Below are 15,538 nucleotides of genomic sequence, written 5' to 3'. Positions count from 1 at the left end.
GGGCCGGGCTGGGCCAAGCCACTCAAACTGAGATTTCCCCGTTGTATTTAAAAAACTTACTTCGCGCTCGCTCGTAACAACGTGTGTTAACCCTCGCCCGCACATGGGGGGGGGGGGGTTGCCACCCCACCCCCCAGGTAGTCTTTCTGCTCTGCACTCAACATTTTTAGAGCTAGAAGGCTGATTTTTTCGTATAGCTGCTCCTCTATCCTTTCTGGATGTCCACTGAAAATTTCAAGTTTCTGTAGTTTTTGGTTTCGGAGATATGACCTTGTTTTTCAGGTCATGTCATGACCCAAATGGCCAATTCTCAACATCTTGTGTTGGCTATGGGCCTTGTGAGCTTCTGACACCTTGATTTCGGCCTCTTTTGCCAGTCTTACCTCCCACCTATCATGGAACATGTTGTTCGACGATGTACAGATGTCAAGGTCAAGGTCAAGGTCAACCTAGGTCATCTAAGATAATTGCGTTTTAGGCAAGCGGAATTTACTTTTTATGAAATTTTTTGACTGCATTTTTGGTAAAAGCTTCTCAGATCATGATTTCATGTAATATGGACACATAAACAATCGGTGCACACATCAGTATACACACAGACACACACAGACATACATACACATATAACCCTCGCCGGACCTATTGGTTTTCTACATACGCGCCGGCCGAGGGGGGGGGGGGGCGGGTACGACCCCCCCCTCGCCGTTTCGCCCCTGGTGGAGCTAGCGCGTCGCGGAAAAAACGAGCGTGTGCGCCGTTACGAGACGCAGAGATTGGTACCCGATTTTAAGGTCCTAGGTCAACCGGTGACCTCTGAGGTCAGGTCAAGTGCCCCAAGGTACGGTTCAGTTTTTGGTGAATAACTTCGCAAAAAACGGCCGTAGAGCCGCGATTTTGGCAGCATCGTGTTCGCCTCGCTCAGGCGCGTCGAATGGTATACTTTTTGTCCGGGTCAGGTCAACTTGGGGTGTTGACCTCAGGTCAAGGTCAGGTCAGCACCCCCAGGTCACGAAGTTGGTCGAAAGAGGTCATGTCGCATATCATTCGATTCGGCAGGCCTTCCTGAGTCCATTGGTGGCTTTCCCGACTCGCTAGCTCAATTTGATCAAGAGTTATTGACGAAAAACTAATATGACCTTGATGACGTCATAAATGACGTCACACAAGGTCAACATTGCAAAAGTGACGCATCTAACCTTGCAAGGAGTGCATCAAATCACGATTCTGCGTGCTTGAGATAGTTGGAGATCGTTCCCGGCGCCAGAATAGCAGTTTTCATTTTTCCCCATTGACTTATAATGGTGAGGTCACGAAAATGACCTGACCTCATATGACCTTTAGGAAAAATCCGAGATATACAAGTTGTGGGACTCATAATGGATACTAGATCCTGCAAGTTTCATTTCCCTGTGACATCTCCTCTGGCAGTGAGGGCGTTGCGAAGTTGCGACATCTGAAGACCGTGCAGAGGTTCACTTATGACGTCATAGGTCAGTGACCTGACCTGACCCAAAAATGCGGTTGGTGTCAAAAGATGCGGCTTGGATCAAAGGTCAGGTATGCCAAGTTTCAGCTCTCTATCGCCAGCGTGTTCGGAGCTATCGCGAAAAAACCCTATGGGGGGGGCGGCACCCGCCCCCCCCCCTCGGCCGGCGAGGGATAATTGACCTTGACCTAACTTGACCTGAAATGACCTCAGCAGCAAAAACCTGGTCGGGTAGTGTGACAAAGAGGTTCTAGCTGGCTTGGCACCAGAAAACGGCATCGTCATCGGTATATGATAAGCAGCGCTCTTGATATCCAGCGGTGACCCAAAACAGCAACATTTTTTAGTTTGACCTGACCTGGAAGGTCAATAACTGACCTGAGAAGGTAAAACTGGGTATCATTGGATTTGTCTCTTCCCAAAGAATCTTTTTGGTCCTTACCGCTAAGCTCTATCTCCAACAGGAACGAAATGGCGCGGGGGGCACCCCCCCCCCCCCCATGTGCGTTCTAGGATGGGAAAATGGCATGTGCGGGCGAGGGTTAAACCTTTTTCAGGGCAGCTTCCATCGACTCCTGGTCCGAGAGCCACCGCATCAGCAGGTCCAGTCGTCGTAGTTCCTCTCGCTCCACTGAATGGTACTGCTCTTCAAGCTTCTCGAAGAAGGCGTTGAACAGGGCTGGCGGAAGCGGAACGGTGCCAGGGATCGTCGAGACGAGAGGCAGCATCTCGGCGGAGATGCCGAACTCCTCCAGGAACCTGTTGAATCAAACAGATCAATTTTGTGTCTTAGGTATTTTTTGTTTTGTACGTAACTGGTTTGACTGAGACATCCTAGCGTTGATGAACTCTTAGAAATCTTCCCTCATAACCCGCACCGTGCTGGGAGGGGGGCGTTCTTACGCCCCCCTTAGGCTTTTCGCAAATATCTAAAAAACGGCGGCGCTGTGCGCCGCCGTTTTTGGTACATCTGTTCATACATCATTTCCGCACAGGTTGTGAAAATTTCAGAACCGAGTCGTTCAAGGTCAGGTCACCAGGTCACGCAAAGTGACCTTACCTCATAAAACGTTCAAAGGTCCGGTATAGCTACACCGACTGAACGATCATTTTGAAACTTTCAGCGATTGATATGAGTAGCAGTATGTATAAAATGTATATCTCGGATTTTTTTATATGTGATCTAAAGTCCCGTAGCTCAGTTGGTAGAGCGTTGGACTCCGCGTGTTGAGAGCACGCGTTCCTAGTTATAACAGTCCGTGTTCGAAGCGCGACGGGCGCTTGACATTTATGGACCTCCTGACAGGTATGGTTGCGGTTGCTGGCAGGTCGTAGCCAGGCGAAAAGTCAGTAAGGGGACCGGCCGTGCGCGGCTATGTGCGCACGTTAAACTTTGGACTCTAAATTCTACCATAGAACTGGAATTGCGCGATCGGAGGGTAGAGGGCAGGGTCACCGCAACAAGCTTCCCTTAGCGGTGGCTCTGTCCTTGTGAACCCTTCCTATCAAAAGGTTCGGGCTAAATTTATAAAAAGGTCGGGTCAATTTTGCGACCTTTCCATTATAAGTTAATGGGAGGAAATTGAAATGCGACGGGCTTTTTCATTTTTTCCATTAAAAGTCAATGGGAGAAAATTGAAATGCGCCTCTTTTGGACGAATGTCGTTCAAAACGCTCTCAAACATCGGTTCATGTACAAACATTACACACTGAATCGGAAAAATGCGCCTGTGACCCCTCTGTATGCCCCTGAAGTCATCCCACGTTATGAACGGTCACCAGCAGTTTTTTAGCTATAACATTTGATAGAGACATGCTAGAGCGAAGAAAACACGTCAGGTGTGTTCAGCTCGACGAAACGGATCGACTGATACGCAACATGGCCCCTTCCGGTCAGGTCGCTTACCTTGACCCGAGGTAAAATTTTCAAAATGACTTTTCAAGGTCAACAAACAGTTCATTCGACGCGTCTCGACGAGAGGAACACGATGCTGCCAAAAGTAATGTCATGGCTCTCTTGAGTCAAAAGTTATTGCCGAAAAATATTCTTCGTTAAAACTGCTATTTTTACAGTTTTTGCCCTCTGGAGGCTAAACCGTTGACCTAAGGTCAAATCTGAGCACATTATCCAGAAAGATCTGTAAAAGGGCTATCGAAAGCGCTTTCCTGCGCTGTAGCTCTATTGGTTTCCAAGTTAGCCGTTGGCAGTTTCCAAAATTATTTAAATGGACTAAATTTGACCTTTGATGACCTCTGGTGACCTGACCTTTGACCTGTCCTAAAAAATGACCGAAGTGCTTTCTTCCTTATTTTTGACGCTCTTTCGATTGCCGCTTACCGCGTGTCGCTACGTGGCCCAGGAGCCGAGTTAGACGGGGGGCGTGAAAACGCCCCCCCCCCCTCCCCAGCACTCGGCGGAAAGTTCAGGCCACCATCACGGCGCGAGATAATGTGTCTGTGTGCACTTTTTTCTCAGAAAGACGAAACTTTCAGGAAGTCAAAAAACTCCTGATTCTTTTAAACTTATGCAAGTAAGTTTAGGCTGCCATATCCCATCGCGGACGTGTCCGCGGCACCTCCGTCTTTTTTACCGTGTTTTAGGTGTCAGTAGTGCTCAGAAGTGTTTACCAGTGATCTGCACAAGCGTGAGTAAGACCCTAAAGGACTTCTACATCATCAACTCGGGCTTAGCTGCTCTGCTCTGATAATTATCGACCGTGAAGTGATCTGGCGACATTCGCCGCGTTGCGCCATGAACGTACTCCGCACAGCGTTTCGTCACCTGGCCGCCACGCTCGAGCGAGTCGACACTGGCGCCATCTCTGGAGGGCCGAGAGTGGCTGAGGTGCTGGCAGCGGACGTCGCGGCCATCCGGACGCTCGGCAGACGCGGCGGCTATAGATGGCAGCACCGTCAAGTGGCCCCGGAGGTGACCCCCAGCGCCGGCTGCCGCGTCATCAGCGGGCGTAGACCAGATCAGCGGCCGCGACACCGCGAAGACAGACCTCCCAGAACGCTGGTCTATCCTGCGGTCGTAAGGGACAATTACCTCTCGCAGGCAGAAGACCGGTGGAGAGATCACGACGGGGCAAAAACATTCAAGATCGGACACATCAACATCCGTTCTCTGGTACCAAAACTGGACGAAGTGAGACTGCTTATTCGTCAGAATGAGCTGGACGCACTCTGCGTCTCCGAGACGTGGTTAACGCAGAGTATCAGCAGCGACGTCCTGCTGTTCAGCGGCTTTCAGACGTTCCGGGAGGACAGGAAAGTCGCCAGACGCGGCCGGCGAGGGGTGAGGGGCGGCGGCCTGGCGGTCATCATCCGTGACGGCGTCGCCGCCTCTAAGCTCTCCGTCACGGCGACAGGGGAAGGCCGGCTGGAGACGCTGTGGCTGGCCGTGTCGGCGCCGGGCGGTCGCGCGGCTGTTCTGGGCGTGGCCTACCGCCCGCCCGACGGCCCGGCTGCCTCCGACATCGATGATCTCCGGCAACAGCTACTGGAAGTGTCCGCCACAGGGAAGCCCATCTACCTGCTGGGAGACGTAAATCTGGACTTGACTCGGCCTGACAAGCCCCAGGTCACCCTCTACTCCAGCATGATCGACGAGCTCGGCTTCGTCCAGCTTATTCGAGACCCGACCCACCCGGGGGTGACCCCCTCTCTTATCGACCACGTCCTTACCAATCAAGCAGCAGCCGGACATGAACCGACCGTCGTCAAGACCCACGTCAGCGACCACGACCTGGTAACCGTGAAGACTCGGCTGGCACGTCAGAAGAATAAGCCCCGCTGGATCGTCACGCGCTCCATGCGCCAGGTCAATTATGACCAGCTCTGCCTGGATCTTCTACAGGCCGACTGGTCCCCCCTCTACCGGGAAGAATCGACATCGATAGACGACGTCTATGACGCCTTCCTGACCATATGGAACACGGCGGTGGACAAGCACTGCCCACTCAAACGAGTAAAACTGCGTCACCCGGACCGTCCATGGCTGACTATGAGTGACGAGCTTCGGGACCTGCAAACCAGAAGGGACATAGCAAGGCGCAAGAGGGATGCGCAGCGCACAGCGGCCAGCGAAGAAGAGTACTCAGCTCTTAAGCGAGAATTCAAGAGAAAAATCGCAAGTGCCCGTGCTGACTTCTTCTCCGCGCCATCCTCCACGAAGGAGATGTGGAGCCAACTCCGTAAGCACGCGCTCGGCCCCCGTCAGAGGGCGGGTCCGGCGGCAGCGACAGACCCTGACACTGCAAACCGTTTCAACGCCTACTTCGCTGACGTGGGGCGCCGCATCGCTGACGAGCTGGCGAGCCGGCCGGCCCAGCGGCTCTCGCCGCGCCCGCCCATCGTATGCAGTTCGTCCTTCACCGTCCGGCCTGCCACGCTGCCGGAGCTCAGTTCTGCTATGAGGCGCATGAGTGGCTCCCGGGCGGTCGGAAGTGACGAGGTGTCGCTGCTGCTAATCGAGCGGTGTTTCCCGGTGATCGGCCCCCATGTGCTCCGAGTGATAAATCGGTCTTTTGTCACTGGTAAAGTTCCGAAAGTGTGGAAACATGCAAAAGTGATTCCTATTCATAAGGCGGGTGAAACGTCGCAACCATGTAACTTTAGGCCTATCAGCATTCTGAGTGTGGTGTCAAAGCTCGCGGAAAAACTAGTTAGCACTCAGCTTATCACGTATCTGACCGACAACCATATCCTGTCACCGTCGCAGTACGCGTACAGGCCCAATCACTCGACAGAGGGCGCGACTATCGATCTCGTCAGTAGGATCGCGGCGAATAGCGATGATGGACTCGTGACGTGTCTGTCATCTTGTGACCTATCCAAGGCCTTCGACTGTGTTGATCGTGACGCACTGTTCATCAAGCTCCAGTGGTACGGAATATCTACACACTGGTTCTCGGACTTCTTCAGCGACCGGACGCAGGCCATAGAGGGCGGCGGCAGCCTCCCGGTGCCGTATGTAGTGGTCCAGGGCAGTACGATCGGCCCCATCATGTTCAGTGTGTTCACAAATGACCTGTCGTGTCACTTGTCACATCACGCGTCACTCATAACCTACGCTGACGACTCCCAGATACTGCACTGCGCCGCGCCAACCCCGGCAGGTCTCACTGAGCTGCGTCTCAGGGCGGAGACCGATCTAGCCACTGTCTCTGCCTGGTTCACTTTAAACGGGCTTAAAGTTAATCCCACAAAGACCGAGCTCATCGTCTTTGGAACAGCAGCAGCCATCAAAAAGACTGATGGATTCATGATCAACTTTGACGGCATACAGATAGCACCAGCCCAGTGTGTCAAAATCTTAGGTGTGGTTCTGGACCGAGAGCTTACCATGCGTCAACAGACGAGCAGAGTGGTGCAGCGCTGCTACAGCAATCTCATCACCATCAGTAAGATCCGAGACACGCTGCCAAGAACTACCCTAGTACACCTCATTCGTGCCCTGGTCTTTCCGCATGTGACGTATTGTCTGCCGGCCTGGGCGCCACCTGCAAAGCAGGATCGCCTTCGCATGGAAAAGGTGGTGAACTATGCAACTCGCATTGTCACACGGAAACGTAAGTTTGATCGTATTTCTAAGACAAGACAGGAGCTCGGCTGGCTTACATTCGAGAACATGATCGACTATAGAGACTGTGTCCTCGTGCACTCACTGCTGTATCAGGAGAATGCACCGTTTCACCTAAAAGCACTAGCCACGTATCGCGCGGACATATCAGAGCGTAGTACGAGAGCGACCGCTGCTGGTCTCCTTCATGTACCGCGGGCCCGTCTGGAGCGAACTCGCTTGGCCGCACCCATCCGGTCGCTGAACACGTGGAACGCTCTCGACGAAAAAACGCGTGTCTGCAGAAGTGACTTTACCTTCAAGAAAAATGTGAAAAAGTCGATGCTTACCAAACTCTAGAGCACGCACACACCTACCATCATTTTAAACAAGAGTGTTTTATATTACATTGCGTCACCATCTTTTAGCCTTGTCATTGAGCTAGTCGTTACATGTCTTTTTTTTAGCTTTTTTAGGCATCACTCACGCCACTGCGTCCATGTATATTTTATTCTGTATATCATGGCAGCCGGTATGTGTATTTGTATGACGCTGTGGTGTAACAAGCCAATTGTATATTGGAAACCACAAAGATATGCGAAATAAATAATAAATAAATAATAAAGTAGATTTCGTGCTTTTTGTTAAGGCAATCGGAGGTCGGGCCAGTCATGAGCTGCATCGCTACCTCGATTGTGAAACTTCATACTTATGTCATATTTCGTTTTACCTGAGCTAAGCTACGTTTACGGTTATTTAGGATGAGTTTGGTTGGTATAATCTCATGCTGCCTCAGTCATCACCTTTCCGGATGGAACACGTCACAGGGCATGTAGAACCCCTTCTGTCCCGGCGGCGGGTGGCGAAGCTGCAGCACGGCCCTTTTTCGGGGTACCTTGACGGCGACTACGTTCATGGTCAGGTACTTGTTCTGAAATCCCATGATGGGACAGTCCAGTTTTCTGGCCAGCGCAGTGAACTCGGCGGTGGCATCGTTCAAACAGACGATGTGCGGTATCTCCAGTCGCCGAAGTACCTGTGAAGGTCCATATTATATCAAGGACGCCATTTAAAAGGGATATGTTCACCTTGAAAAAATGGAGTGGATAGTTCCAAAACACTTGAAAATGGTCTATAATACGGCCTAAATGGGTGGCTACAAGCCATAATTGGCCGAATTTTGATGAAAATGATGAAAAACTGTTTTCAAAATGATGACGTAATTTACGGTAGTGACGTCATATACAACACAAAGCCACCTTGTGGGAATGTAGCAAACTACAAGTCGCTTCAAGTTATGGTGAATTAACCCGGCAGGGGGTGGGCCTACCAGCCACCTTCCGCGCGGTGGGGGGGGGGCATTTTTTTGCCCCCCCCCCCCGTATCTCCAAAAGTACTGGACGGATCCGAAAAATTCAAACGGCGTTCGATAGCCCTGTCAAATTTGTCGAGGAAAACCAAATTTCATTGACCTCGGGGTCACCGATGACGTCACAGGTCAGGTCAAAGATAAAATGTTTCACCGTTCACGGGGCTTCTAGGGAAAGCGCTATAACACCGAGTAAAACGCATTTTTTCGAAAATCAGCGATAAGGCGTCAGTTGTCTAGCACATATGTTGCTATTAGAGGTCACTGGTCATACCAGGTCAGGTCACAGGTCAGGTCACCAAAGGTCACCAAGGGTCACCACATGAGCCCAACTTTACTTAAGTTATGCGATGCATGTTTTATGGCCAGTTTTTCATTTCCAACTCAATGGTGTTGGTTATAAGACCATCAGGTACGGTTTAGGTCACTTTCTGGTGGAGGTCAGGTCAAGGTCAGGTCAAAAAAGGTTAAATTTCAAAGTTGATATTTTTGCATAAAATGGGCATCGATTCGATGCAGCTCGTCACGGGGAGTCTAATAGTGGTCTTTATTTTGCGCTACGAGGTCTAGAATTGCTAAAAATTGAGTTTGAAAATTTGACGTCATCAATTTTAAACAGTTTTTTTCGCTATAACTTGGCCAAAAAAAGAGGTATCGATCTCAAATTTGGTATGTAGATAGAAGGCGGTAGGGACTATCACATATATTCCGTTTTTTCGAAATTCAAAAATCTTTTTGGATTTTTTGGCTATTATATTCAAAAAAATATTTTTTGATTTTTGGGGAACAAAATCCAAAAAATGCGAAAAACCGAAATGACAGTTTTGTAGCCCTTTAGATTCCACACCTTTCATGTCTGAAATATTTTTCTGTATCTCTAAAGCTGTAGGCCTGACAGCTCTTCCCGCGAAACCTTTTTTTGGTTCGAAAATGGCAAAAATGACGTCACTCTGACGTCATTAGCGGCCAACCTATCATAGCCTTTGGGAAAAATTTTTGGTCACCATGTGCGCTAGCTGCTCCCGGGAGGGTACTGAAAGTTTGGTGACGATCGGCGCAGCGGTTCTCGAGATATATTGAAAAAACTAAAGGGGGCCAAAAAATGCCCCCCCCCCCCACCGCCTGGAAGGTTAATGTGCTACAGACATTGCTCGCAAGTTTCGGTAATCACGCAAGCGTTTATGGCTATTTGTGTGCATTTTTTCGACGTAACATTTTTCAAGCAATTTTATTTTTATTTTATTTTTGAAACGAACCAAAGTTCGTCCTACATGTGGTTCAAACAGGCTTTGGTAATGAAACTTCAAGGTGATATAGCCATGAAGAATATTGGATGGAACAGTGGTGAATCAAATTCAAATTTATAATAATTTGAATTACGAAGAGCTGAGCCTCATCAATACTTCAAGCCATGCATGGCAAAATTCATGATGCAGAACAGTTCAGGAAATTGAATTTGGGTTGAATTTACGTTAATTTCGGTACCTATCTGGATATTCAATATTATTCTAGATTTCGGAGCCCGAGGGCCATGGTTTCAAACATCCTGTAGGTTATCAAAATAATTACAAAATTGTGTTGTGTGCTTTCGGCATAACTGTTAGTAATGGTGCCTGGTTGTGCTTTGATGTTGATGTAACTAGCTAGCATAGTTTGGCCGGAATTGAGGTCAGAGTGACGTCATGTCGGCCGATTTTGATGCAAAATATTGAATTACGGCAAACGTTCTCAAGAACTTAGTTTTAAAGCTAGATCCAAATTTTATGGTCCATTTTACACGTAGATTTCGAAAATAATATCGTCTGTGTTATTTGAGGTCATTTTCAGCTGAATTTACCGGAGGTCAGGTCAATTTTAGGTCAGAAAAGGTCAAATTTTGATCAGTGGACTTTGCATTAGTAGACTACAAATACACGTCGCTATCAAAATGCTATCTCGAAATTTCGAAATTTTGAAAATTCTGAAAAATATGTTTTTACGATAACAAAAAAAAAATATTTTTTTTTTTTCAAAAAGTTTTTAATTTTTCGCAAAAACCGGAATATATGTGATATAACACAAACTGATAAACTCCTCTAGCAAGTTTTACTCAAATATCTTCAAAAATAGCCAAGTTATATTTGCATTATTGTCAACATTTTACAATTATATGTTTTCAAAACCATTTTCAGTACGTTTTTGACATTGTGCAGCAATTTAAATGACACCATCGTGTTCTCGAGCTCAAACTACATCTGATAGGCACATTTTTTTTGTGTAGGGGGGGCTCGGGCCGGTCCCTTTGGCCTTTCGCAGCCACCCCTCTGATTGTTTTACTACTACTCTACTTGATGTCCGTGTTAGGCTGAGACGTCTCCCAGCCTGTGCCCGACGGCCACTCGGGCCACGAACATCCCAATGTCTAATTCTACTATTTTACGTTAAGTTACAATGCATCGTGGTACCAGTGAGAATCACTCCGCCATTTTGAGGCACACCGCGGTTGGTAGCGCGCCCTTATGGGTTTAGGAGTGAAGCTCCTGGCCATTGATGACTTTACTAATGTACCGATAAAGTTAGACTCCGCTCAATCACCGTTCTCCTCCGACTCATCCTGTTACCAAAAGCATCTGGTCAATTCAACGCCCCATTTATTGTTCATAATTTCGTGATGTGGTCATAACGGACTGCGCTAATTTGACGTTATCATTTTAGAAGCCTACCGCGAACGCAATCTACCCTAACAATACCCTAACGCCACGCATGCTAACCTAACCCTCCACCCGCTTGCTCCTACCTATCTATGGGATGTGCCTTGAGCCCGCACAGCATCCCTGCGTAGTCGGAACCTACCTTCGAGCCAGCTTACCAGCAGCGTGGATGAGGTCGGGTGCAGCGTTGCAGCCTGGTCGGCGTACAGGCACTGACCCCGTTCTCACTCCCCGCTGCGGTTATATACTCGCCCGAAGGTGGATAAGTCCTGTCACTCGGTCTGAGGCTAAAATCGATCGGGCGACAGTGACTTACGGTTCTGACTACGCTGACCTCGACGTGGTGTTTCTAAATGTCAAAAGGCGAGCGAAAACAAGAATACCGCGATTACGAATTTCTAGCTATAAACCAAAAGGCACATACCGCGATCCACCTTAACAAACATACCGCGACACACCTTACATAAATGCCCCCCTCTTTGGGCCTGGGGTTAAATCCCCTTACTTTGGGGCGGCTCGGCAATCCGTTTTTGTGTGTGTGTTTTTGTTTAGCGTCACGACTTCCTCTGCCGCGACGGCACCGCGACGGTTTCCTCTTCGGCGACGGTTCCGCGACGGTCACCTTCCGCAGCTTCTCCTTCGTCCACATGTCCCTTAACATCGTGCAGCGGCGTCCACTACTGCAGCATCTTGGCGTTTCCGCAGGATCGGCATCCCCGCGCGGTTTTGCAGCCTCATCATGTCCTGCAACACTGGCGCGACGGTGTCCTCTTCGGCGACGATGTGCGCGGCGCACCAGCCTCCACGGCATGTCGGGTGCGCGCGCCTCCACGGCGACGACCTTCGCGGCGCACCAGCCTCCACGGCATTGGTGGGTGCGCGCGCCTCCACGGTGACGACCTTCGCGGCGCACCAGCCTCCACGGCATTGGTGGGTGCGCGCGCCTCCACGGCGACGATGTGCGCGGCGCACCAGCCTCCACGGCATGGACGGGTGCGCGCGCCTTCACGGCTACGATTTGCGCGGCGCACCAGCCTCCACGGCATTTTGGGTGCGCGCGCCTCCACGGTGACGATGGCGCACCAGCCTCCAGGGCATTGGTGGGTACGCGCGCCTCCACGGCGACGATGTGCGCGGCGCACCAGCCACCACGGCATGTTGGGTGCGCGCGCCCCCACGGCGACGATGTGCGCGGCGCACCAGCCTCCACGGCATGTTGGGTGCGCGCGCCTCCACGGCGACGATGGCGCACCAGCCTCCACGGCATTGGTAGGTACGCGCGCCTCCACAGCGACGATGTGCGCGGCGCACCAGCCTCCACGGCATTGGTGGGTGCGCGCGCCTCCACGGCTACGATGTGCGCGGCGCACCAGCCACCACGGCATGTTGGGTGCGCGCGCCTCCACGGCGACGATGGCGCACCAGCCTCCACGGCATTGGTAGGTACGCGCGCCTCCACAGCGACGATGTGCGCGGCGCACCAGCCTCCACGGCATTGGTGGGTACGCGCGCCTCCACGGCGACGATGTGCGCGGCGCACCAGCCACCACGGCATGTTGGGTGCGCGCGCCCCCACGGCGACGATGTGCGCGGCGCACCAGCCTCCACGGCATTGGTGGGTGCGCGCGCCTCCACGGCTACGATGTGCGCGGCGCACCAGCCTCCACGGCATGTTGGGTGCGCGCGCCCCCACGGCGACGATGTTCGCGGCGCACCAGTGATCAAATAGCATTGTAGTGCGGCGCCTCGGCCACATCTTGCTCTGCAGTGGCGTCCGCCTACGCAGCCGCCTCGGCCCTTTTGCGTAGCATCCGTTTCTGCAGCGTCATCGTGTCCTGCAGCATGAGCTCTCTTTCCGCGCGGCATCAGCTTCTGCAGCGTTACCATTTGCGGTTCGCTGCGGCAGCTTGGCTTGCGGTACAGCAGCTCAGGATGCGACTTCGGCTTTGGCTCGGTTGCTTTGAGACTCCACATGGTGGTATTCGTTGCTATGGTCGGTTGCCAAGTGGTCGCATGCGATACAGGTAGTGGTCCTGACCGTCACCCGGGCTCACCAGATGGCAGCATAGCTCGGCGTGGCGTTTCCAGGATGGTGCTGCCGTAGTTGCTGAGGTGGACACACGGCAGCGTCCGTGGTGGCCTCGTTGCCGCCACAGCAGCAGCAGCGTTCGCAGCGTCATCACGTTCTGCAGCTTTGCCTTGTCTTTCCGCACGGCATCCGCCTGTGCATTCGGGTGCAGCAGCTGGGGCCTGCGGCGCTGCAGCTGAGTCCTGTTGCGATTTCGGAGCCCCTGGGGTGGGCGTGGATCCGTCGGCTCGTTTGCTTGGGCTCGGGGCGTTAACTGGTGCCCGTCGCTTGGTGATTGCCGTCAGTCGGATGGGTACCATCCAGGTGGCGGTCTGGTCGGCTTACGGGCTGAACAGTTGGCAATGGAGTCTGGTGGGTCGCGCCTCGGGATGTCTCAGCCGTCGGTGACCGGATGATCGGCCGGTTCCGCGGGGTCGGTCCACCGTGGTTGTTCGTCTGATCGCCGCCGTGCTTGCCGCCGTGGACGTTCATGTGATTGCCGTCGTACTTGCCCTCGCCAGTGCGGTACGACGCACCGGAGGTGTTCGGCACGCCATTAGCGCTCCGGGCCCGTTCGCCCCTTTGCTTGTCCTCCGTCACTGCTGTCCGGGTCACCGCTGGCCTGCCAGCATACTGTTGCCTACACTCATACAACCACACGTACATTGTTTCAGCCGTAAATACTCACACTAATATACATGGCGACATACATAATACATACATACATACATACATACATACATACATACATACATACATACATACATAGTTACATACATCCCCGCTACAATTTTACATATTGGCATTCATGCAGATGCAAGTTCGATTAGTTACATACATCCCCGCTACAATTTTACATATTGGCATTCATGCAGATGCAAGCTCGATCTACATGCAGTCAAATTTTATACCTATAGTTGTCCAGTTACCAGGAGACATTTCTACATGGTGTCATAAAGCATGTGTTGCCACTACATCTATTAGGCGTAGTGTTTGTCCACTGGTCGCGAACTAGGCAGGGTTTTACATCTATGTGTCAAGCTAGTGTATTTATTTTGCGAAATCTGATTTCGCTATTTGGAGGTCACAAAAGGATGCACGAAGGTGAATCCCAAATCGATACCAGCCGGGATGAAGCAAAAGGGTAGCCTCTGGATAGTTAACTTCGGCAGTTCGCCGGGGTCGTTTATGTTATCCATCACGGCTGGCACGACCGGTCTGATCTCCCAAATAGCCATCCCAATTTGCACTGCTTTGGCCGGATCTAAACGAGCATTTTGAACACTGGGCCTTGTTTCACCGAATATAGCAGCACGCTGCCATTACATGTGTCAAATCGGGTATTCATGGTTACAGCAACAGGCCCATTGCTCCAACACCATTATAAGTGTGGCGGCAGCTTGCAAAATGTAATAGCAGCGTGGTAGCATTGTTACATTTCCCTGTGATAGAAATTGAGGCCAAAGCTATTGCTTACCTTTGATGTTGGTTGTTTCATTTCATTAAAGTAAGTCGGTTGGGGTTCTCCATAACTAAATACTTGCCTTTAGGATGTCCTGTATACTCACCCTTTAGAGGGAATATTTCCCAATATGATTTGGTAAAGTAAATTTACGTTATACGTTGTAGAATGAATGACGGGTCTTCTTCAGTTTTAAACAGTCATTGTGAACTTTTTTTTAAAGCCAACATAGTTGTAGACATAAAGCGCTGTACTTCAGTCTTTTGAGAGGGATCATAATACGGCCAATATAGATCCCATAAATCGTGTCCGCAGTGACCATTTGGAGGCCATTATCTGGGCGGATTTACATTTCTTATTCATTCGTCCGTTGCGGTGTCGGGATATATACTCTGGCCGCTGTGGTCACTTGTTGCCAACCTTTGACAATTGCGAAAAGAAAGCCTAGCATAAAGTAGCGCAACGTTTAAAATAAAGTTAACGTTTAAAATAAAGTTAAGATACCAATTTCCACTATTCAAGCCACAACTGTTTTCGAAGCATCTACGATGCTTTATCGCTTTATCATCGTGATCAGACCCAATGAGTGACGGATTATTTATTTCTTCATTGTCTTGTTCTAGTTAAAGGCCCGCCTCGTCTTTCTATGTTGGTCCTTTCTTTATTGCTCTGGCAGGCTGACGAAGGAAGATTCTCTGGCAGGCTGACGAAGGAAGACGGATGTCTTCTAAAAGCTACCATAGGCTGGACACATAATCAGATAAAAGATAGAATCACGATGTTTTTTTTTTAGTTAAATAGCTTTACGTGTGTCCTATGCTTGTGAAAGTGAAACGAGAACGTTGAATAACAGCCGAATGGATGTGTGACGGTAAAGTTGATTATTCATTCATAGGTAGA

General features: G+C 50.6%; 1 protein-coding gene across 2 annotated transcripts in view; it reads right to left on the bottom strand.

Moving 5' to 3' along the window:
- Positions 1-15,538, bottom strand: part of LOC122363221 — a 60,549-nt gene that overhangs the window by 8,206 nt on the left and 36,805 nt on the right. For both annotated transcript variants that reach the window (XM_043332217.1, XM_043332219.1), the window contains exons 4-5: positions 7,853-8,085; positions 2,035-2,245 (exon numbers count right to left, since the gene is read on the bottom strand). In XM_043332217.1, the coding sequence (XP_043188152.1) occupies positions 2,035-2,245; positions 7,853-8,085 (444 nt within the window). The remainder of the gene's footprint in view (positions 1-2,034; positions 2,246-7,852; positions 8,086-15,538) is intronic.

The sequence above is a fragment of the Amphibalanus amphitrite genome, unplaced genomic scaffold (genome assembly GCF_019059575.1).
Source record: "Amphibalanus amphitrite isolate SeventyFive unplaced genomic scaffold, NRLGWU_Aamphi_draft 000610F_arrow, whole genome shotgun sequence".
NCBI lineage: Eukaryota > Metazoa > Arthropoda > Thecostraca > Balanomorpha > Balanidae > Amphibalanus > Amphibalanus amphitrite.
The sequence above is the reverse complement of the archived record's forward strand: the minus strand, read 5'-3'. Positions and strand labels throughout refer to the sequence as shown.